The sequence below is a fragment of the Wyeomyia smithii genome, chromosome 1 (genome assembly GCF_029784165.1).
Source record: "Wyeomyia smithii strain HCP4-BCI-WySm-NY-G18 chromosome 1, ASM2978416v1, whole genome shotgun sequence".
Lineage (NCBI taxonomy): Eukaryota > Metazoa > Arthropoda > Insecta > Diptera > Culicidae > Wyeomyia > Wyeomyia smithii.
In genome coordinates, this window is record NC_073694.1 from 48,497,628 (window position 1) to 48,521,055 (window position 23,428).

At 40.9% G+C, this 23,428-nt stretch overlaps 1 protein-coding gene and 1 pseudogene across 4 annotated transcripts; both read left to right on the forward strand.

The window, feature by feature from the left end:
* Positions 1-571: 571 nt before the first annotated feature.
* LOC129721229 (probable serine/threonine-protein kinase yakA) lies at positions 572-22,486 on the forward strand. 4 transcript variants are annotated; one of them, XM_055673550.1, is made up of 7 exons: positions 572-1,791; positions 12,961-13,119; positions 13,203-13,783; positions 13,864-14,285; positions 14,357-14,691; positions 14,808-14,924; positions 21,713-22,486. In XM_055673550.1, the coding sequence occupies exons 1-6, from the start codon at positions 1,612-1,614 to the stop codon at positions 14,811-14,813; spliced, it is 1,683 nt and encodes a 560-aa protein (XP_055529525.1). In that variant the 5' UTR covers positions 572-1,611; the 3' UTR covers positions 14,814-14,924; positions 21,713-22,486. The 4 variants fall into 4 exon arrangements, with proteins under 4 accessions (XP_055529525.1, XP_055529534.1, XP_055529542.1 ...); XM_055673559.1 differs by having other exon boundaries at positions 13,864-14,276; XM_055673567.1 differs by having other exon boundaries at positions 13,864-14,261.
* LOC129721251 (ataxin-8-like) lies at positions 17,678-19,678 on the forward strand (annotated as a pseudogene).
* Positions 22,487-23,428: the final 942 nt, after the last annotated feature.

Consider the following 23,428-nt stretch of genomic DNA (forward strand, 5'->3'; position numbering starts at 1 on the left):
GTGACAAAATTTTCCGATGATTTATTTGGCCGTATCTTTAACAGCAATTTTGTCTTATCACTTTTTGAAAAATTTACAAGCGGTAAGAAACACCTTCGGCGGTCTTCATACAAATAATTTATTTTATGTATTTTATGGAGAATCGATTGATTCTCAATTACGGTTATTGATTGAACATTTGTTACGAATTGCAAAATAAAGCAGAGATTTTTTAACATCAGTGGAGTTACATTATTAATTTAACTCAAAGATTTTCACAGTCGTAAATTAACGAATTTTCTGAATATTCTGACATTATTACTCTTATTTGTACAATCTTGCCACTCCATCTTTTCATTTACAATTAAAATATGGCTCCAGCATAAAACCAGCTCATGTCCTGTTTTTTCCTATAATTTAATAACTAATCCGAAAGATCAACTCATCATAATTGCACATGGCACGGCAACAATTGACCGCTTGACAAAAGGCGTTGTTTTCCCTTTCATCGGCGAAGCAGGAGCAGGATTGCCGCCCAATCGGTCACTCAGTGGGTGGTGCCGAATGCGGTGTGTAAGGAAAATTCTTCATTTTATTGTCGCTATCGTCGCATTTCAGAAACGTCAGTCACCTGCATTAGTTCGTGGAATTTTCTCGGGTGATTTACAGGTCCTCTGCTTCATGGGAGCTGGTCAATAGAACAGAAATATGTTGGCAGCTACTTTGAACTAGTGAAAAATGTGAATAAAAAGTTAATGGAATGATTTCTGGAAGATTGTTTCCGAGAATAGTTTTTTGGTTAAGCAAGAAAATATGCACGCACAAGTAAAGTGAATAAAGTATATACCTGAATGGTTGAAGAAAGTGGCAGATTTAGGGTTCACACGAAAAATGTTCTTAGTAAGAACGTGCTAAGGCAAGAGGCCTGTCCAGAACATGAACAGTTCGATCAGCTAAATAAGGGAAGAAAATTTTCCTTCAGTCACAGTGCGATCGATAATTGTGCCTCTCCGAGCCAGCCGTTCCGGCATACGTGTGTACGGAAAAGATAGACGTAAATCTCTTCAAGTTGCAGTCAGCAGCAGCAGAGGAGAGGGTTTCGTGTGTTCTTGGGATCTAACTCAGTCCGGCCTGTGTTGGAATGTTGTATCCTGCAGTCAATGGAGGAGTGCAGTGAGTTACTCAGCGTGCAAGGTGGGATGTTGCACAATGATGCATGGAACGACGAGGAGAGATTGTGAGTGAGCGTGGAGGGTGGAAAGCTCATGATAGTGTTACTGTAGGAAAAAAAACGCGCGCGAGAATTCGCGGAGGATTTTTTATACGTTGGCTTTAAAAATGAGTCCTGTGTTTACAAATATTGCAATCCGTCAGACCGATATCCCAGCTTATTGGGAGTTTGTTTACGGTGCCTCATGTGCGTGGGAGTGGTAAATAGAAATGTTCGGTTTTTGAGCGGCAGTTTAGTGCAGAAGGAATGCAGAAGGATTGTTTCGTGAGTTACAAAACATTAGTGTCGTAAGGTGACTATCGAAGGCTCGGTTTTAGAACTGCAAGCGTGTGCGTATGCGTGATTTTAAACTCGTTTGACCAGTAGGAAAAAGCAAATCAACGCCACTAGGAAGGGAAAAAATGTCTGACTTGATGATTACCAATCAGAGCGAACAACTAAGTGACGAACTCAACTTTACCGCATTCATTGATTTGTGTCGGTTCTGCTCGATCAAGAGTGGACCCCGGTTGAATATCTTCGACAAGGAGGCAGAGCAGCGACAAATATTGTACAAAATTCGAACAATTTTGCCGATAGTGGTAAGCAGTATGGTTCACTTTTAAATTAATCATAAAACTATTATTACATGAAAGCATGATTCAGGAATATCTACGAACTAAATGAATTACTCGCTCGATTGTTACTGTTTCGGAGTAATAATAAAACCTGTTCAAGCTTCTAACGTTATATTGTGAGATCTTTCACACGCTGGGAAAGTCGGACAAAACGACATAACAAAAATGCTCTGACAAACTGGAATAACTCATTTTTCTTACGCAGCTGAATAAAGCTTGCGCATATGTGATAAAAATAATTAGGGGGGCTGAACAGTAAACGATGAATCTGTAATGTAGCGTTGATTTGGCTTTTAGCTCTGGTGGTCAGTAGTTTTTCTTTGATTTCTGAATATATACAAATTATTGCAACTATTGTGCGTAACCAGATATGAATAGCGCTTTTCTAATGTTTGTTCAACTACGTATGAACCTATTCTTAATCCTGTTTGGCTTGTATTTCTTTTTACAAAACTTCGCCGTGTTCGCAGAAAAACCGAAGTGCTTTTTGGCCTTTCTATGGTGGTATCAATGGTACGATAATCTCTAAATTTTAAAACTTGGATCTTTTCACAATTCTTCAAGACCTTTGCAAAACAAGCTTCTGACGCAGTAGTTTTGAACAATTTACAACATTTACACGGCTTTGCTAATACTATTTTTACAATATAACTGTTTTGACGAAAATATACCATTTTACGAACTGGTAGAAGGCAATGTAATTGGTCAAGTACACGCAAAAGTAGAATGGTGCAATTTATGATTATTTTCAAAACCTGGATAAGGAATTTGTGTTAGCCATAACACAACTGATGTTCTAGCGCACCAGAATCACAAAATTCTTGAGCAACAATGAACGCTGTTTTGATTACAGATGGTTATTAGAGATGGGCGAACAACGCACGAGCCGTTCATATGTACCGGCCTACGAAAATAGTTCCTGGTTATTTGAGCACTCCAAAACTGACACAATAACGAAGTTTACTGAAACATTACGAATTGTGTGTACGTATATAATATATGTCGGTTTCGATCTGTTAACGTATTCACTGTACAAATCTTGCGTGATCTAGTTTACACAATTGTTGTGCGGAATCAAATAAATGATTGTGCGAAAATTTACACAATCAAACTAGGCTCACTACTTGGGTAAAGCGTACACTTCCTGCTCTCAAATTTCAAAGGTGACTTTTACTTTAGTTTACTTCTATAGCGGCTGGTCGTTAATGACCCACTGCCGAATCCAGAATATGTCTCCACATCACTTGATCTTGGACTAATCTGCTTTAACCGCCCCTAACACCCGCCGATCCTCATCCGCATCACACATTAAACAAAAACGGGGTCTACCAAGAAGTTGCCGACCACCGTTGGGCTGTTTGCTAAATATTATCTTGGCTAGTCGCTCTTCTGACATTCGTGCCCCGTGGCCAGCCCACTGTAGATTGTCGTATTTTTTCAGCTTGATAATATTTGCGTGTTGGTATGCTTGATACACGTTGGGATTCATGGGCCGGCGTCAGCCTCCTTCATCGACCAACAGAAACAGGGCCGGCGTCATACTATTTTCCCAAGTGGGTAGTACAGATTATTCACCGGAGTTATCGCCATTGAGCAAGATCGCGCCAAATGACCTATGGTCGAATATCGACCATTTTTGATTTGAATGAAACTTTGCACACGTATTTGGCTTAGCAAACTGAGCATTTTTCACAGATGGAGAGATTTTTTACACCCATGAGTTACATTCTAAAAGGGCGTATGCCTTTTGGCATAGGTTTTATTCGAAGCATTGTAGCCCAGAAACCGTTGGTTGTATAGAAAAACTGTCTGAGAATGAGCTCTAAGGAATTAAAAATGCACCATTAAAAAATATACACCGTACAAAAAAAATTTTTTTTTTTATAAAAATTCTAATTTAAACATTTTTCAAAATATTTGTATTCTCGTAGTAAACATTATTAAGGCATCGGTTTTCGAGTTATTTTGAATTTAAGCTCGAAAAATTATTAATATTTCGAAAAATACACGTTTTTCTTAACTTTTCCATGGTTCTCCAGCAAAAACCATACGTTCATTGGAATGCTTGATCAAAAATATACAAGTCATTCTTTGACAACAAAACGATTGGATAAATAGCGTATGCGTGATTTTAAACCTTAGGCTACCTACACGCTCCCCCTTGCCGAATGTTTTATAAAAAAATATGTTTGTCGTGCAACACTACCTACTTGTTTACTAATAATAACTGTTTGTAAAGTACGCAACCAATAACTAATGGGTTACCTATAATATCTGTTTTCGTATATAAATACGCACTACTTCAGATGTGTTAGTAACAGTTTGCATTTTGTGAAGATTAATAAAGTGAAAATGGAATACACCAAGCCCAAATGCTGTAAACCCTTTCCTGATCATCGGTGCTCATCAAGCTTACGCAAATTAAACGAAAACGTTATTGCAAAATTAAAAATATTGAACAGTCAAGCTCATTTTAAGACGTCTTTATCAATTTGTGATTCGTGTAGTTATTGGAATGATAGTCAAGCCACCATTCATCCCTTCGTTGTTTACTATTCAGAATCTGGATCACTCAAGAATATCAGCTTCATCATAATATCGGAAGTACTCCATCATGATACTGTTGCGGTTCAGGTGTTCATTGCCAAATTAATGAGTTTTTTGAAAACAACAATAAAGTTGAAAAAAGCGATATTAATGTCTGATGGAGCTGCCTCACAATATAAAAATAGAAAAAACCTTGCAAGTCTTTGCGAGTTCAAAACAAAATATAACGTCGCTGCAGAGTGGCATTTTTTGCGACTTCTCATGTTAAAGGCCGATGCGATGCAATTGGTGGCGTATTAAAACGAATGGCAGGAAATGCAAGTTTAGCTAAAGAACATGAACATTAGACTGGGACACGGTTATACGAAAAAAAGCGATGGTGTTATTTTTTCGCTCCCATGCACTTTTCGTGTTCCTAATGGGTCCCATAACAACTGTGTAACTTTTCAGATCGATCGGTGAAACGCCCGATTTGCGCCCGATTTTTAAAGCTTCCATACGATTTTATATGGGAAAAACCACTTTTCCGAAACTTATTCTCTAGAAATTTCCAGTTGACTCCTAAAAATATATCAATACATGATATACAGAGGAAATTTTCCTGGGAAAAACTCTTCTGAAGATCGCAAGGCGCTACCTTGCTTGTGAAAAAAGATATTCACCTCAGACTGATTGAATATCTGAAGAACGGCTTACCATTGAATTTTACTAGCAATACTGCTGCAGCATGCTGCTGTTGCAAATTCAACTATGTGATGAGAAATGTTATCGCTTACATTTATCTTGGAGGCTTCCCCGCAGATGCTCTGAGCAAAAATGACACTTTGAAAATTAATTCCACGCGGAATTATTTCTCATACTTAAGCAAGTCTGCAATAGCAGCATGCTGTAGCAGTGTTGCTGGAAAATTTCAATTGTGAGCCGTCCGTCAGACATTCATTCAGTTTGGGGTGAATAGCTGTTTCTACAAGCATCGTAGCGCCTTACAGTCTTCAGAAGAGTTTTTCCCAGGAAAATTTCCTACAAATATCATGTGTCGATATATTTTTAGGAGCCAACTGGGAATTTCAAGAGAACAAGTTTTGAAAAAGTGGTTTTTCCCATATAAAATCGTATGAAAACTTTAAAAATCGGGCGCAAATCGGGCGTTTCCCCGATCGATCTGAAAAGTTACACAGTTGTTATGGGACCCATAAGGAACACGAAAAGTGCATGGGAGCTAACATTTATTTTTTGTCCCACCCTAATGAACATCCCATTACAAGCGCAAAAGAATTGTATGATTGGTCTAATCAGAAATCAACAAGGAGTAACAGAATGGAGCAATATTTTCAAAAAGTCTATAATAATAGCTGCCACACAAAAGTATTACTCTTTTGTTCCGATTTCAGAAAATAAGATACAAACGAAGCTGTTTTCAAAAGATGACGAATCATTTACTTATGATGTATCTAAAATATAAGTTGAAATTAGTTCTGTAAAGTATCTATGTCATAAAAAATATGTTCCTAAGATAATGAAACTCGAAAATAAATATTTGATTCTTATATATATTTATATCACTTAGAACATTTAACTCTTTTCTTGAGAACCGTTTGCCCAATCGTTTTGTTGTCAAAGAATGAATTGTATATTTTTGATCAAGCATTCCAATGAACGTATGGTTTTTGCTGGAGGACCATGGAAAAATTAAGAAAAACGTGTATTTTCCTAAATAATTATAATTTTTCGAGCTTAAATTAGAAATAACTCGAAAACCAATGCCTTTATAATGTTTACTACCAAGAGCTTCTTGATTCAAAATTACTCTCTGCATCTTTTAAAATCATCAGAATACAAATATTTTGAAAAATGTTTGAATTAGAATTTTCATGAAAAAAATAATCTACCATAAAAAAATTATTTTTCATTTCTCCATCCTGGACTTTTTTTAAAAGTTGCGTATTAACGTCAAGTTTCTTTAAAAAAAAATTAAAAAAAAACAATTTTTTTTTTAAAATTGAAATTTATAGTTTATTTTTAATTTATTTTGATCAAAAAAAATTTTTTTTTGTACAGTGTATTTTTTATGATGCATTTTTATTCCCCTACCCAACTTCTTCGAATAAAACCTATGCCAAAAGGCATACGCCCTTTTAGAATGTAACTCATGGGTGTAAAAAATCCCTCCACCTGTGAAAAATGTTCAGTTTGCTAAGCCAAATACGTGTGCAAAGTTTCATTCAAGTCAAAAATGGTCGATTAAATTTTCGCGTATTTCCAGGCGATTTGAAATGATTCTGCTCCATTGCGGATGAAAACATGCGTGTAGGCATGTTTTTGAATTCTTTCTTCGTTTTATTTATCGATTTTTGCGACGAAATTGTTGGAGTAGATCTTACGCTTGAGTCTTAACCTGAAACTCTCGATGGGGAGAGCTAGGGGATGCCCCATCTCCTCCAACGATTGCTTCGAGTAGTGGGCCGATGGCAGATCCCGCCAGTACACCGCGTCTTTGCCTTCAATGGTATTTATTGATGAACGATGCAACTTTTGGCAGGCACTTCTTACTATAAATTTCCCCGTTCACGGCCAGTCCGGAGCGTGAGAAGAGCGGCTTTGACATCCCCTGCTCGCTGATTGTCAGCCCCATTCGCATCTTCTTCGGAAACTTGGTGTGTCCAATGAACTTCACCTCGGAGCTCACTTCCTTCGTGAAGGAAGTAAAATACGAAGTGCCCTACCAGTCATTGCCATCCATGTTCGCCAAGTAATTTTCTCAGTTTGGCCTGTGGCACCAACCTCCGGACCAAGCGCTCGCAGCGATGTAACCTTCTGGTAAGGCTTCACTTACAGTAGTGAAAATCTTACTTTTTTGACCAATGAAAAAAATTCACAAGAGCAGCTCTAGAAGTTTTCGAAATGGAAATTTTGTTTGATAGTTTGAGTCGCTCAGAAATGCATGAAATATGTAGCTTCAGAAACTCTCGCTCAACGACATCCATTAAAAATCGGTCGCTCGTACATGTGCGTGACAGTTATAAGTTTCGAAAAAATTACTTTGTTTTTGGTTTTGTCCGATAATTCCGTCTGGGTAAGTACCCACAGGGATATTTTCCGAGTGCGTTCTACTACCCATAATACCCACATCAACCGCTGGCCCTGGTCAGAGAATATTGCGGATAGAATGAGTGTCGTACTTACTTACTTACTTTACGTTGTTGGCTAACGGACCGTTCACCGGTCTATGGCCGAACAAATTAGAGATGTCCAGCTTCTTCTTGTGTCTTGGGCAGCCATTCTCCAGTTTCCTCGTACACCAGCAGATCGTGCATCTTCTTCCACCGCGCACATCCACCGCGTGCGAGGCCTACCACGGAGTCGAAAGCCTTTTCGTGGTTCTCTACTGAAGATAGTTTTGGCGGCTCTCTCGTCAGAAATTCTGGCTACATGTCCAGCCCACTGAAGCCTGCCTTGCTGTATTACCTTCACTATATCAGCATGTTTGTATACCTGGTACAACTCGTGATTCATGCGTCTGCGCCACACCCCATCTTCCAGTTTACCGCCAAGCCCATTTTTATTACTGGTAGCATGGAAGCTTACCTTACCTATCAAACCTGAACCGTGGCGGTTCGTGCTGTATCAAAAAGATTCCCAGGTGTCTTATTATCCTCTAGTTTCTTTCGATCTGGTCGAGTCATCGTTCACGCAGCGCCTCACTATTTCTAGTACCGGTAGGGTTGCTGGAAAGAAGCGATTTCACTGGGTTTTCGCTCGGCTGGGTTCTCCGCGAGAAGCTTTGTTGTCTCGACTCCGTATCACGGTGACTATGTATTAAAAATAGGACGGAAGAACTGCTCTCATCCAACTTGTGCGTTTGCGTCCTCGATGACGATATTTAACGTTTGCCCGGCTCGGAACGGCCGATGACCCTGAATGACAAGAAGCTCCAAAGGGTGTTGAAGCGGAAGACCGAGAAACAGTGGCTACATAACTGCCTGTGCTAACGAGGTGGATTTTTCCGGCGAATCGCGACGTGGCGGTGGTAATGGACGACGAGACCTATCTAACCCTGTATGGCAACGACTGGCAGGGCATTTCGTATTTTACTTTCACCATGAAGGAAGTGAGCTCCGAGGTGAAGTTCATTCCCCACATCAAGTTCCTCAAGAACGTTCTGCTGTGGCTGACAATCAGCGAGTAGAGGATGTCAAAACCGTTATTTTTTCGCTCAGGACTGGCCGTGAACTGGGAAATTTGAAGAAAAAAATGCCTGCCGGCAGTTGCGTCGTTCATCAAGAAATACCATAAGGACGAAGACGCGGTGTCCTAGCCGGATCTAACGTCAATCCACTGCTCGAAGCGATCGTTAGGGGTTATGGAGCGGCTGAATGTCGATGTAGTATCAAAGTTGGCGAATCTGCCCAACGTCCCCCAGCAGCGTCCCATCGAGAATCTCTGAGCAAACCTGAAGCGCAAGATCTACTCCAACAGTTATGTCGCAAAAACTGAGGAGAAATTGATAAATAAAACGAAGAAAGAAAAAGAACTCAAAAACATGCCTACACGCATGTTTTCGTCTGCCATAGCGAATGATCTGGTTAACTGCCGGAAAACCGCCCGCAAGGGCGCAGAATTTTTTTGCAACAAACTAATGTAATTATCTCTTATGGAAAATTTATCAAACTCAGTGTGTTTATCGCCATTCGAAAAAAGTCCTCTTTCAATGCAAACGTTATACCATGTTTTAGACACCCACCGCATGTTTTATCGAGAAGTTCATAAAACTCCTCCTTCACGTCATCGGGTTTGTCATTTTTCGGTGCGTATACGTTGATCAGGCTGTAATTGAAAAGCCTGCTCGTGATTTTAAACACGCATAAGCGGTCACTGATGGACTTCCACCTAATGACACGCTTGATCTATTTTCCTTGTACGACGAAACTAACGCCTCGTTAACCTTTGTCGTAGTCACTGTAGTAGATGTGGTATTTGGAAGTCGTTTTCGCGATTGGATCTACCTTCGGAAGTCTCGTTCATCCGTCTTCCGCCATTGCAAATCCTTCACTTGACTAGTCGCAGTTCCAGCTGGTCGTAAATGTGCTGCGATTTTATCTGGTCGTACCCAAACGGGTTTGAACACCACTTCCTAGTGGTGCTTGGAAGAAAAGCTTTAACCCCACTAAAACAGTCATTATACTCTTCACCAAGCGAAGGAGGCATTCAATCACTCCTCCGCTACTTTATTGCATTGGGCTCCATTAATGAAACCAAATATCTTCGAACTATTCTGGATAAAGAGCTGAACTAGACTACTCAACTAGACTGCTCTATCAAGAAGGAGACTTCAGTTATATGGGTTCACTGTTTGGCAAAAGCAAAAAAGTTTGGCAAAACCACAATGGCCTAAGATAAATTAAACAACTGTTCAGGCAAAACTTAACAAAGTTCAACGGATTGTCTGTACTTCAGTTACGATTGTATTGCGCACAACACCGTGCTCTGCTTACTGCCCTTACATCTCCATGTGAGGAAAGAAATAGCACTTGGTGCTCTATGTCCTGACCCAACGGGTCTTCTGAGCATCCTAAGGGAGCTCAAGTTGTGTGGTCCTCGTGGTTCTATGGTTAGCGATAAAGGTCGGCTAACTCTCCCACACGGTTGTGATGTCAGGTTCGATTCCCGATCAGGTCGGAGATCTTTCCGAGCTGGAAATTTTCTCGACTTAGCACTGGGGCACGGTGTATCGTTGTACTTATCCTACAACATGCAAAATGTGCCAAAAACAATATCGATGACGTATTCTCAGCTCATTTTCTCAGCTAATTTAGTTGATCGAGACCGCTATTAGCCCCTCAGACTAGCGTGTGATATTGTTTCAAGGGAGATCAAGCTAACAACTATAGAAACAACAGTATTTGACCGATTGGATGCGAGGTCCAATATGGATACAGATCGCTCAATGAAGAGTTGAGTTCATCCATCGGACATCATCCGTTTCTAAACAAATTGATCAGAAATTGGATCCCACAGGGGTCAACAAGCCTGGTATAAGGATCTTTCGATATGTGGCCAACCGTCTTTCGAGCAAAGGTACACACAATTTACATCTGTGCGGCGATTAAAGAGCTGAACCTGCGAACCTATTCGGTAGTTACCTCTTAACTCCAAAGCACTATAATTTAAAAAACGGTCACTAGTTACATCAATTGTATTACATCGAATTGGGGCACAGGCTTGCAAGAAACAAGCCAGTAGCGTTTTGAAATTACAAGTACTGAATTTCCAGTCGTTGTCGTTCACCTGCGTTGATACCGATTATTACGATTCGAGATCTGGATCGTTCGTGAAGGGCTGTCATTCGCCGCCCAAAAAATACTTAATTTATCTCGGCAAATTTCCCAACAGCTGATCGAGCTCGGCGAAGTTTCTACAAATATTAACAACATATTTCGACGAACATTCAGCAAATACATCGATCTACCGTAAACCAGCAGGTATTGACAGGAGCTTACCCCTCTCAGTTAGTGAACGACTAAGGCGGAGTTGGGGCCGATTCTTACTCAGGTTACTCGGATTTTAGTAAATATTGTTACGTGTTTCTCACGTAAAGTATTCCCAGAAATTCGTTGATAATATTAAAATCAAAATAAATTTAGCTGCATTTGCTTCTGGTCAAAAATAATATTTTTTTTCTGGATACCTTGATTTATTCTCTTCAAAACTCACCTACTAGTATTTTTCGGACGTCCTATGGCTAAAAATTGCAAAGAAAATTGATTAGGAAATGTAAAAGTATTTTCATAAAAATGTCATAACTTGAGGATGGCTCATATTACCCCATGATGATAACCCGATCAACCACTCTTTATGCACCTTTATGAAACGACAACAACTGAAATCAATCGATATAGGTTCAAAACTAATCGATAGCGATCGTTCTCGTTTCATGAAGAAACTTAAAGAGTGGTTGGTCGGGAAGTGTTTCTCATGTACAATTTTCCGAGGAACATGATGACACTATTAAATTTGAAATAAAATGACTGCATTTGCCGAAAGATACAAATTTAGTTTTTAGACACAAAAATAATTTATCTGGAAACATTACTGGTCAAAAATAATTTTTTTTTCTGGATTCCTTGATTTATTTCTTCTAAAAATCACCTACCAGTATTTTTCAGATGTCTTACATCTATTAAATGTAGAAAAGAGAACGAAGAGGTTTAGACCAAAAACTGCGTATTCAAATTTCTTATGAATGCTCACGTTGGGGAAAGGGGGATTCAAAGGGGGATTTATGTAAGATTGAAAAATTTAAAAAAACTAAAAAATTTTTTTTTCAAAGCTTCGAAAAAAGTCTTTACATTATTTATGGATGACGCCTTGATATTTTGAGCGACTAAATTATTGAATGCGGTTAGAGAACAGATCGATCTACAATACGCAACCCAGTTTGTATCAATTGTACATGTAGTTGCTGAGTAATAAGAGTTTGAAGATCATTTTTCGAGGTAAAATCTTATTTCTCTCCGCCGGGAATGGGTTAATATGTGTGGAACGATTACAAAACTGTTTTTTTTTATTACAACCATCTTTTTAAACTTCAAACATGGCGCGGCAGAAAGTATTCGAGTTACTGACAATTGGTTACAACTCGAGCAAATATTCACGTGAAAAAAAGGCAATAACCTTTCACTCATTACTAATACAGAGAATGTTCGAATAAAAAACAGGCAAAATTGTCAGTCATTCGAACGCGAAACATTGGTATAAAATACTAAAGCAGATTTCTAGTGGCTAATAGCTTGAAGTATTTGTCATTTCGTAAAAGTCGGTATTGTCTGATGTAGACTTCGAAAATCAAATCATAAGCTCTACCAAAAATAGTAGCAGTATAAACAAAAGAAAAGCAATTAAATTTTGCAGTCTTTGATGGAAAGGAACTGAAATTCGAAGTATGTTATCATTATAATGTTTTATCATTCAATTTTGCTACAAGAAGCGTACTGGCGAGATACGCATAAAAAGGTATCGAAACCATTTCTGTGTTAGGGTACAATATGAAATAGCGAATAATTGCCGTTTAATTGGGGTATGTCATATCTGAACATTGCCTGTCTAGGCTGTGCTTGAGTTGAGACATGCTTCGAGATTATTGTATCGACGAAAGGAGTTCTCCTGGTCGTACGCATGCACAGACCGAAAATGCACCGAAGCAGGTATGTGCAAACAAATATAACACAGCCACTGTCTGAGGAAAATAGCCGATGCAACCTAACGCACTGGGGGTGTTTTGCAATCGAGCAGGGGTGAGAAACCGATCCAAAATGCATTCGTCTGCAGGATTTGAGTTGATTAATGTTAGGTGTTTAAATGCAACAAACGATGTGCTATTGTAAAATCTGAAACAAAGAACGGTTTAGTTTATTACCCATATCTGAAAAATTATTTTCAATTGTGGATCTCATGAAATAATGTTCTGAGCAAAATCATAATTTAAAAGTTTACTGAATTTCTGAATCAACTGATTTCACGATAGCAAAAAATTACTGAATTAATGAGCTTTTTCTTTTCTTTTACCTACGGTAATAAATCGCTTGACAGATCAACAAAGAAGATTTCCTGCCAAAGAAAATTTGCGAGCGTTGCGTTAATAATATCGAGCAATTCTTCGAATGGCGAGCGAATTGCGTACAAACCGATGCCGTTCTGCGGAACTACGCCGATTCGATGAGAGTGGTGACGGCAACCATTAATTTCCAGGTGAGTGGTGGTAAGATCACCCTTTGTTTGCTTTCTCTAGTTGGTCGATGTTGAAAGACTAATTCACATCTATATCTCAACAGGACGGAACCGTAAATATCGATAAAATGACACCGGCACAAAAGAATGCCTACCTCGAGGCGCACATGGCAGTTCAACAGCAGATGATGCAAGCTGCTCAGCACCTGCATCAACAGCAACAGCAGCAACAACAACAACAACAACAACAACAGCAGCAACAGCAGCAGCAGCAACAACAACAGCAGCAACAACAGCCACAGCAGCAGCTATTGACTATTCCGAGTCACCATCTTCCAATACGCTCGGCGAAAAAGTCAAAGCTAAACAACCACGAAAGTCAGCATGTGCAATTTCAACAGCAACAGCAAATCCAGCAGCACATTGTTCAGGTACCACAGCATCAGCAGCAACACCACAGCCAACAACAGCCGAACAATTCGGTTTCCGTCACCACGACTACTGTTCCGATTAGCATAACGCACTATGCGAACACCATCAAGGTACCGCAGATAAACACTAGCTTAATATCTACCTCCACCAATACCAGCGCCACGGGCGGAGACAGCAGTACCTTCACTGTACCGGATGACGTCGGTATGGGTTTTGAAGGTGGAGTACGCGTTCTTCAAAGTTTGGGGAATTGGTACATCGACAACCGCATGAATTCTTGATTATATCTAACCGTTTCTTTTACCCTTTCTTCGTTTTCCACACGTCGGGCAGGTCTCCGGAGATACCTCCGAATATTCCTCGACCGAACTTAATTCCCTTTACAGAACCCTACGCGGAAGGTGGATCGATGCATCCTGGCACGCGGTTGAAGGCACTCCAGCAAGTTCAACAGTCTTCGGCCAAAAAGAGTAACACAAAACCCAAACATAGTAGTAGCAATAATAACACGGGTCCACCGAAGCCGGTCTTCGAGTGTACTATCTGTGGGAAGGGTCTAGCTAGGAAAGATAAACTTACAATCCACATGCGAATACATACCGGAGAAAAACCGTATATCTGCGAGGTTTGTGATAGAGCGTTTGCAAGGCGAGATAAGCTGGTGATTCACATGAACAAGTTCAAACATGTCACTGCAACGAATATCGCACCGTTGGGCAAGCGCCAAAACCGTACGCCAACACTAGGTTTGAAATGTGACCAAGATTTCAACCGCTTTCCAGCCTCTGTTGTCAAAAAAAATTAATATTTTGATTCTTATTTGCAGTGAAAAAGGAAGAACCAAAGAGCGAAGACAATAAACCGATTCTGATTGACCATCATGCCTTAGCGACGCAAACTTTAACCACGGTAGTTAATAGCATTTCGGCTCAACAGCAACAGCAGCAGCATGGTCAGTCATCGACACAGCTGTCCCAGGTGCCTTCTTCCGGACCAGGACAGCACGAACAGCAGCAGCAATCGAGCGGGCCTGCCATTGCAGGGATGAGTATAGCGCAGCAGCAGCAACATCACCATCAACTTTCGTGGACCTGTGAACTGTGTGGTAGGATGTTCCCGAGTCGGGAGGAGTGGACATTGCATGCTAAGAGCCACCTGGAAGTAAGTTGAGTTTCCTTACTTTTGTTGACATTCCGATCTGTCATTCAATCTGTCATTTGGAATGTCGTTCAATGATTTTGAGTCACTTAAATTAAGCGTATTTTCTATGATTTCAGTATTGACAGCAACCTAGTGCCGTTGCAGTAGGAACAGGAAGTAGCGCTGACAGTAACACTAGCAACAGCAATAGAGAAAAGAATCTTCAAGCATCGCAATCGGTTGCTCTAAATCAGGTGCGTATGGTTAACGAAACAAGGGTTTTCAACAATTAAGCGAATCACCGGTGGGTACAATTTTGACACGGCAGCTTCCAGGCATTCTAGTCGTATGCCCTGTCCAGCTTCGACCACTAAGGAGAAACGGGGTTTGCCGTAGAGTTTGTCAATATCGTTGACTTCGTACCACTCTATCGCCGTTTTCGCGTAATGGCATGATGGCGAATCCGACCAAAACAGAGTGTCATCTGCGTGAGACCAGAGAAAGGCCAGTGAGCGCTTTTGGTGTCATTTTTCTGTATACATTTGGCCGTTGATGGTGCCGGTCGTTATATACGGATTGCTTAATTCGCCACACACATGGATCACTTGTCACACCAAGTACTTTTTGGTAAATTTATTGACCTTTTTTTCCAGAACTAATCCGGAACATCCAGGCGGGACTAGCCGACGGAAAACTCCAGGCCGAAGATTTTCCTGCCGTCCGCTTTAATGTACGTCTCGTCGTCCATTACGATGAATTACAGTTTCACCTTGCAGGCGTCTTTCTTACCTTGAAGACTTGAAGTCCGGCTCATTTCGTTGACCTTATTGGCCACGTCCCGAATCAGAAAGGTCGGATTGTGCTTGAAGTAAACTCTCACCTTCCTTGCCTTCACGTGGTTGGTCGTCTTCGCTTTTCTTCCGCTGCAGGGTCGTCTGGGTCTCCTTGAAAGATTTTACCACACCGGACATGATCGATTCCTATTTGCTTCATGATCCATCTGTGGGACTGGACTGGCTGATTTAAGACTGCGCTCATATTTTTTTGACAAGACACTTGCTTAGCAGCTATCTCGATAACCACTTGACAGATTACGACAGAATTTTGCACATGCAAAAATTGCACGCTAAACTAGTATTCCCCAAAACTTCATATAAATATATATTTAGCCATGCAATAAAAAGTTACACGCAAAAGAAAATGCTTGCATCGAGTACAATCTTTATCATATGCTGCTCTAAATTTGACGAATAAATGCTTAAGGTCCGATGTAAACCAACCTTCGACGAAGCCAGCTAGAGGCGACAGTCGACGGAAATAAACTTAAGACAGCACTTGGCAGGTACCCTGTTAATTTTAGCATGCTATTTATGACATACTTTTCCGGAAAGAGGCAACCATCTAAGTATTTTTGCATGACCACCCCGAACAACCTGGAGGCTCCTTTTATGGCCAGGTTCGGGATTCCGTCTAGTCCCGGCGTCTTGTTTACCTTCAATGAGTTTGCGATATCAGCGAGTTCCTCATTTGTAACCTTTACCGCCTTCTCAACCTCTGCGCGGCTGCCATCACTCACAGTTTGTGGAAATAGTTCCTCAATGATCCGCGCTAACATCACTGGTGTTGGGTCATCCGGTGCCGACCCTTCTCTAGTCATAATCATTACGATCCTGTAGGAGTTACCCCACGGATTCGTGTTGGCATAGTCTGTCAAAGGTGGCTGATTTGCTTGCTGTAATTGCGCTCTTGAGCGTAGCTTTCGTAAACTCGAAAGCGGTTTGACGCTGCTCTCTTTGCATGTCGGTTCGCGCTCGCTACAATCTCCCCCTCGCACGAAGGCACGCTCTGCGAGCGATGGTCTGCTATCGTATCAGTCCAACAATATACCTGCTGCCTCAAGAATCCTAGCCATCCTGTTGTCGCACACCTGCGATAGTATAGCAATTAGTTTATCAGCACTCGGGTAGGACTCCCCGTCTTCGTGTTCTCTTCTAATTGCTTCCCCAAATACATCAGCATCAAAGTGCGATGTCTTCCAGCCGCGGATGATTGAGTATTGGCTCTACCTATCGCTAGCCGCTTCGCGTTGTGGTCTATATTATAGCGCACCGACTTGTGGTCGCTATTAGTGTGACCGTCGTCTGCAGTTAGTGATCAGTCCCGGGCTGCAGAACACAGCTGTAGGTGCACTTATCGCTTATCGGACTTATCTCACTAGATCCAAGTTGAGCTTCGCCAAAGCTTCCAACAGGATCCGGTCCCTCGGATTCGTACAGCGACCTCTCCACTCAACAGCCCAAGCGTTAAAGGTGCCTGCGACAACCGACAGCGTTCGGCCCGTTAATTCCATTGACACTTGGTCGAGCATTTGGGTGAACCTTTTGATACTGCAACTGCAGCTGAATACTTCATCCACTTCGGCAACTACGTACCCTTCGTTCGAGGTAGACATGATTTTCTGCACCTGTCCTCCACCGCCTTAATAGACTTGTCCGATATCAGGTTACCTTTTTCGGATGGGATGCGATACGGGTCCGATACGACGGCAATGTCAGACTGCGACTCACATGCTGCTGTGCCGCATGTTGCTGAGGCTTAGTAACCGGCTTGCTTGCAGGGCACTTGGAGCCCCCGTGGTGTGTTTATCGTCCCGTTGGTCGATATCTACAAAACACTTGCGGGCCTCCTTGCAACCTCTCGTTACGTGGCCTGCACCACCGCATCTTTTGCCAAGCTAAGACTGATGGGGCCCTAAAAACACTTGAAGCAGACATTAGGCTGCTAGACGGTACCCAGGGGGCATACCGACTAGCCAACCTTCAGTCTGGTCATCTTCAAGGCTTGGTTCCCTACTCTAGAGGAAGGTTTATTTTGGCTTGCTGTGCCCTTACGGAGGCGGATGGTCACGGTGGTAATCACGTGTCTTTGTGAACTATAGCAAGGATAACAACAACAACAACAACAACAACAACAACAACAACAACAACAACAACAACAACAACAACAACAACAACAACCACAACAACCACAACAACAACAACAACAACCATAACCACAACAACAACAACAAGAACAACAACAAGAACAACAACAACAACAACAACAACAACAACAACAACAACAACAACAACAACAACAACAACCACAACAACAACAACAACAACAACAACAACAACAACAACAACAACAACAACAACAACAACAATAACAACAATAACAACAACAACAATAACAACAACAATAACGGAAGGCAATAGCCCAAAATTACATTTTTAGTTCATAGAAGTATCTGTTTAAAGCTTCAGCCAGATCAGCTTTTTCTTCCGGAAGATTCGGATTTCCTACCTACTTCCAAGTTTTACTGGTAGCTCCACGCAACACCAGTACCCACTCTTGAAGAGTTTTGTTCGTCCTGCGTCCAGGAGCTTCTTCAAAAAAAAAAAATAACAAAATCAGGAAACTAATCGTGTCTCTCTTTGTGTTCAACCAAATCGTTCAGTCGGGTGAGACCAGCTGTACATATAGTGCCAATACCGTGTACCAAAGTCTCTCCCACATCTTATTCCACAAGCTGAGGCCGTTGCAGGAACCTTTTTGTTGGTGAATACGAATGTGGTTTTCGAGGGGGGCGGTTCACTACGTATCAAATGTTCACCTTGTGAAAAATCCTCCGTAAATTTCGAGAATTCAACCTACAATTTGTTTATAGAATTCAAGACAGCGAACGACTCAGTTAAGAGAAATGAGTTATGGCGTATTACGCTAGAACATCGTTTTGCAACAAAGCTCATAAGAGATTCGTGTCACCGTTGAAGGTTCCATATCATGCGTCAGGGTAGCCGGTGAGCTATCGAAAGCTGCCGTGACGTTAGATGCAGGCTGACGTGCTGTCAAACTTATTGTTCAACATTGCATTGGAAGTGGCTACACAAAGAGCTGGCGTGCAGAGAACTGTCACCATCATTCCGAAGTCTCGCATGCTTCTTGGTTTTGCGGACATCTTTGGTATTAACGGTAGAGCGGTGGAAGCAGGCTTTGGATCTCTCAAGAGGGAAGATGTGAGAATAAGGCTGTCATAAACTCTACCAAAACGAAGTACGTGGTGACTGGTAGAGAGCGTGGTAGTCCGTCGGATGTTGGTGCTGCGGTAACGATAGATGGAGAATCATTTAAAGTAGTCGGCGAATTTATTTACCTGGGTACATTGCTGACATGCGACAATGAGGTTAGCCGTCAGATGAAGAGGCTGCAAACAGGGCCTACGGATTGCGTTACCAGCGGAGGTCCCGCAGCCTGCAAAACTAGCACTCTATAAAACACTGATTTTATCGGTGGCTCGCAATGGTTATGAAGCTTGGACACTGAAAGTGGCTGATCGGTGGACTTTTGAGCGTAGAATAAGGCGGGTCAGTCAGTCAGTCAAACGGATAAAACAAGGGAGAAGTGACCAGCACAAATTACAGTCAGGTTTTTTTTAAGTGGGGGATACATACCTCGTAAAAAAACCGCCGTAATTCGCGTAAAGCGAACCACCAAGAAAGGCTTTAGAAAAAATCCAAGGCGCTCTATGACCAGTATTCAAAATTGTCCGCTTTGACGATTATTTCGGGTCTTTCGGAGGGCGGAGGGTCTTTTTTGACTAAGCCTCTTACTCAATAACTCTCCCAGCTGGTCTCGAGGTACGATGCTGTCCTTACAAGCCAGTCGTCATAGGTTCGAGTCTCAACTCGGGAGAGACTGTTAGTGTCAGTAGGATCGTAGCACTAATCCCGCAATTGTCCTGTACACTCAACAGTTGGCTGCGAAGTCTGTGTACAATAAACAGAAGGTCGAGTTCCGATACGGCGTGTAGCACCAAGGCTTTACTTTGCTTTACTCTTACTCAATTAACACTTACACGTTTTTGATATTCACCCCGTGTAATTTGGACATCCGCAAAAAAAATTTGAATAAGCGCGGTATTGCGTAAAAAAGCCGCGTTAATAAAAAATCCGCGTAAAAAAACCTGACTGTATATTCAACATGACTCCCGATAGAGATCGTCGACTTTAGTGTAGACCTCGCACTCGATGAATGCTGTGCTGTCACCGAGGATGCCCGCTTAATAGGGCAAGAACGAGTGATACGGCGACGTATTTTGGATTCGGAATTGAATCGATAATTGGTGTCAGCCGCAAAAAGAAAAGAAAAGAGGATCAAAATCATTACGGTTGAGCTGTCTAAAGATCGAATATATTGTAATCAAAGGCAATATCTAAATAATATTATGTGTTGTTGATATATTAGTAATATAGTATTATTATTAGCACAGACTAACAGAGGTAACACTGGAACTCAACTCCATCGCCACAAGAAACGAGTATGTCAAATTGACAACCAATTGGATTATTTAGCTACTCACGGATTTCTGATTTTTATTTTTTTTTATTCTCGCTTATTTTCCGTCGGTCTAGTTCCGCCACTGTTGTGGCCAATCACCGACGCCCAGGGAGGCGACTCCACACCCAGAACCCTCACTCACGACCCGTTTATTAACGGACCGGCGCCAACGGCTTCACTTCCTCATGCGATGGAAGGCGTGATCCCCGAGATTTTTCGCCTCAGAAAATCTCCCGGTGTCGGCTAGGATTGAATCTAGACCAGCTGGGTTGGTTGTGAGTGGATCACGCCACCTCACAACCATCGACACCTATGTCGGCGGTGGGATTCGAACCCAGGCGTCGAGCGTGGATGGCGGAGACGTTACCAACCACACTAGGCCCCCGCTCGTCTGATTTTTATATATCAGCAATCTGAGCAAAACGTGATTTTTCAACCTTGATATCATTGTCATTCGATTTTAAAATGAATAATGAAAATCGCTCCAAATCGCTAGAATGACAGATAGTATATGAGCGAACTAGAGCGATTTCGAGCAGTTTTAATTCGTGATTTAAAAATTGAAGGACAACGATAGAAAATTTTTGAAAATCACGTTTTGCTTATAAAATGCAGCTCTTTCAGATGACATAAAAAACTTATATAGCTATACAAACCAATTGATAGTCGTATCGCGAGAACACCGTTTGGAGGCTGTCATGCAATCTTACACATTTTTTGTGGTTTCCAGTTTGACACATGCTCGTACGCTAGTGATGCTGTTGAAATACAGGATGCAGGGCGAACACGGCAGCAGATGGTGTTAGATTTTTTTCTATATAAATTACTGTTATCATCCGAACGTTGATTTTATTAAAAGTTTGTTCAAAGTGTTATGTGTGTTTGTCTGTGGTATAAGGTTAGTGGTGTGCATATCCTGAAGATAAGAGATACGTTGCTTTTTTCATGCTGGTTTCATTTGAATTTTTTAGGCAGAAATCGATTTCAGCTTGGATTTGTTTTCACCAGCAAGTTTTGTGCCATATAAAGGGCATTTCTCGTTTTCTTATTTAAAAACTTATCTTCACATTAATGCAAAAGATTATTTGTCTGTGTCGAAACAAATTGAGAAAAATCATTTTTTGTACAGCAGACACATACTGACAATATTGCGTAACAAAACAATAATCCCACTTTTATTGTTACGCTACTATGTAATTATGAACCTTTTTATTGCAAGGCGGTACAATAAAGTTAATGTAAATAGATGTAAGTGGATGAAGCCATCACTGTTTAACGTGACCTAAACTATAATAAAACTATGGCACAGTCGCAACAATCATAAACTAAATGTTATGAGTAGCCAAAGCCGACCTAGTCAATGGTTCGAATCTAATTTCATCCAATTGAAGATTATAATAAAATATTCTTAAAGGTGTAGGTTGAAATTATACAGCCGAATCCTTTCATAGCGGCATCTCAAGGGATCGTCGTTATAGAGAAATGTCGTAATAAAATAAAGATACCCGTAATAGTGCGAAATTGACTGCATTCCGCCGTGAAGTGAGTCCCTTAACAAGTTTTATAACCCATTTTTGCGTTGAGAAAAGTTTTATGTACTACTTTCACTGTTGTTTACAGTTCAAACACAACGTACCTCATACCAGATGCATTCTCTTTACAGACGTTCTACACCAGCAGCTCCGGCGAAGCCCAACCGATTGCCCATAACATCATAGTGCAGCAACCGCAGAATAGTGCAAACTATTGCTTCCTGTGTCGGCAGGATTGTGGCAGCCAGGCGGAGTTCGCGGCACACATACGAGGTCATTTTGTCGATGGAAAAATTTCCGCTACTACTGTCGATTCGGCAACACTTTTCACCAGGCACATTGATGTCAACGGCAGTGGATAGAAGGCTTTGTTTCAGTCATTTAAAAATTAAGTATTTGGAAAATGACCTGTCTTTATAAAAAAATATTGACAATGTCAGCAAGCGGTTCCTAGTATGAGTGTTACATGCTACAATGATACTTTGTAAATTTGGTTTGTTGGTCCTTCCATTACGTGAAGCATTTTGAGGTTATAAAACTAGAGTAGCAAGATATTCGCTTTGGCGACCGTATTTTCTATTCTTGCCGCAATTGTGAGTTTTGGTGCACTTTTGAAACCGTTTTGCCATGTACAGTTCTGAATAATTAGTTAAATACAATTTCTATTGGGCTTGCCAAGTTGCCGCCGTTGGAATTAAAACTACATATCGATTTGTACAGTGATCTCTCGGGTATTAGTTTCGTTAGGTAATTTATTTTGTAGAATTATTCGAGAAAAACATATTATTGAATTGATCTTAAAAAGATCAAACAATTTGTCACCATAGGATGCCATTAGACTATAGTGTAACTAAATCAAAACACTAGAATGATTTGAATAAAATCGTATACTTCTAAACGGAATAGTGATTAGTTGCTTTGTTCATCAAACATCATTTATCATTCTTCTCCAACAGCAGATGATTTCAACAGAATTGACCGGAAAGCAGATGATCTGATATGATTCAAAAGAAATGTTTCGATAACTGAGTGAAACGAACTTTTGGAATAAATTAAATTATTCTGCGTTGTCTTTAGTAAAACAATCGCGGCTAGTTAATTGCATGATTCTTTCGCTGGCCATAAACCAATTATTCATGTCCGTAGCTCTTTGCAGTGTTTACCACCTTAACGCTAGCGGTCGCCATCTAATTCACATTTCTATCAGTGCGTACCAACCCACACTCTGTCGAGTGCAACCCGGGGGCATCGTGTAAACCTTTTGCGCTTAAAGCAGTTTTCGACTATTGCGCGGGCAACGTTCCGTTACGCTGGCTAATCGTCTTCAGAGTTTTGTAATCTTTCGGCAGCATGTGCCTGATCGATCTCGTTTCACTTTCTCGTAGGTTTATACATATGTTATATTTTGTACCCTCTACGCTGACCCGCGCCGTCACTGGGTTGGGAAAAGTTTGGCATAGAAAGCATTGCTGTAATGTGCTAGTGAGTAATTACTTGTGAGGTCTGCCAATTTACATTTCTAAGGGAAATGTAAATTTTGGCCTTTCAATGTGATTCTGTAGCGGGAAGATAAATAACCTATTTGTAAACATAAATTAGCTAACGTTCATTGTTTGCGTGGAGTTTATTGGTTTCATTATATAGACCAAACATTTTACCAAAAACGGCTTTTACAATCGAGTTAAGGTAAGATTTATTTTATTGGTCAGTATTATAATCAGATAAATTTCTTCTTAAAAAAATCAATGAACTGAACCTAACTCATCGAAAACAAAACTAGTCGTAGCTCATCGTTAGAGTAAAGCTTAGTAGCGAACTAAAAAGTAGAAGGAAGTGACCTTGGAGAT

Bases quoted from the DNA above. Each gene is read 5' to 3' on its own strand.
- LOC129721229 (XM_055673550.1), top strand. From the start codon at position 1,612: ATGTCTGACTTGATGATTACCAATCAGAGCGAACAACTAAGTGACGAA. The intron at 1,792-12,960 runs GTAAGCAGTATG...ATCGCTTGACAG, and splicing joins GAACAATTTTGCCGATAGTG to ATCAACAAAGAAGATTTCCT. The intron at 13,120-13,202 runs GTGAGTGGTGGT...ATATCTCAACAG, and splicing joins CGGCAACCATTAATTTCCAG to GACGGAACCGTAAATATCGA.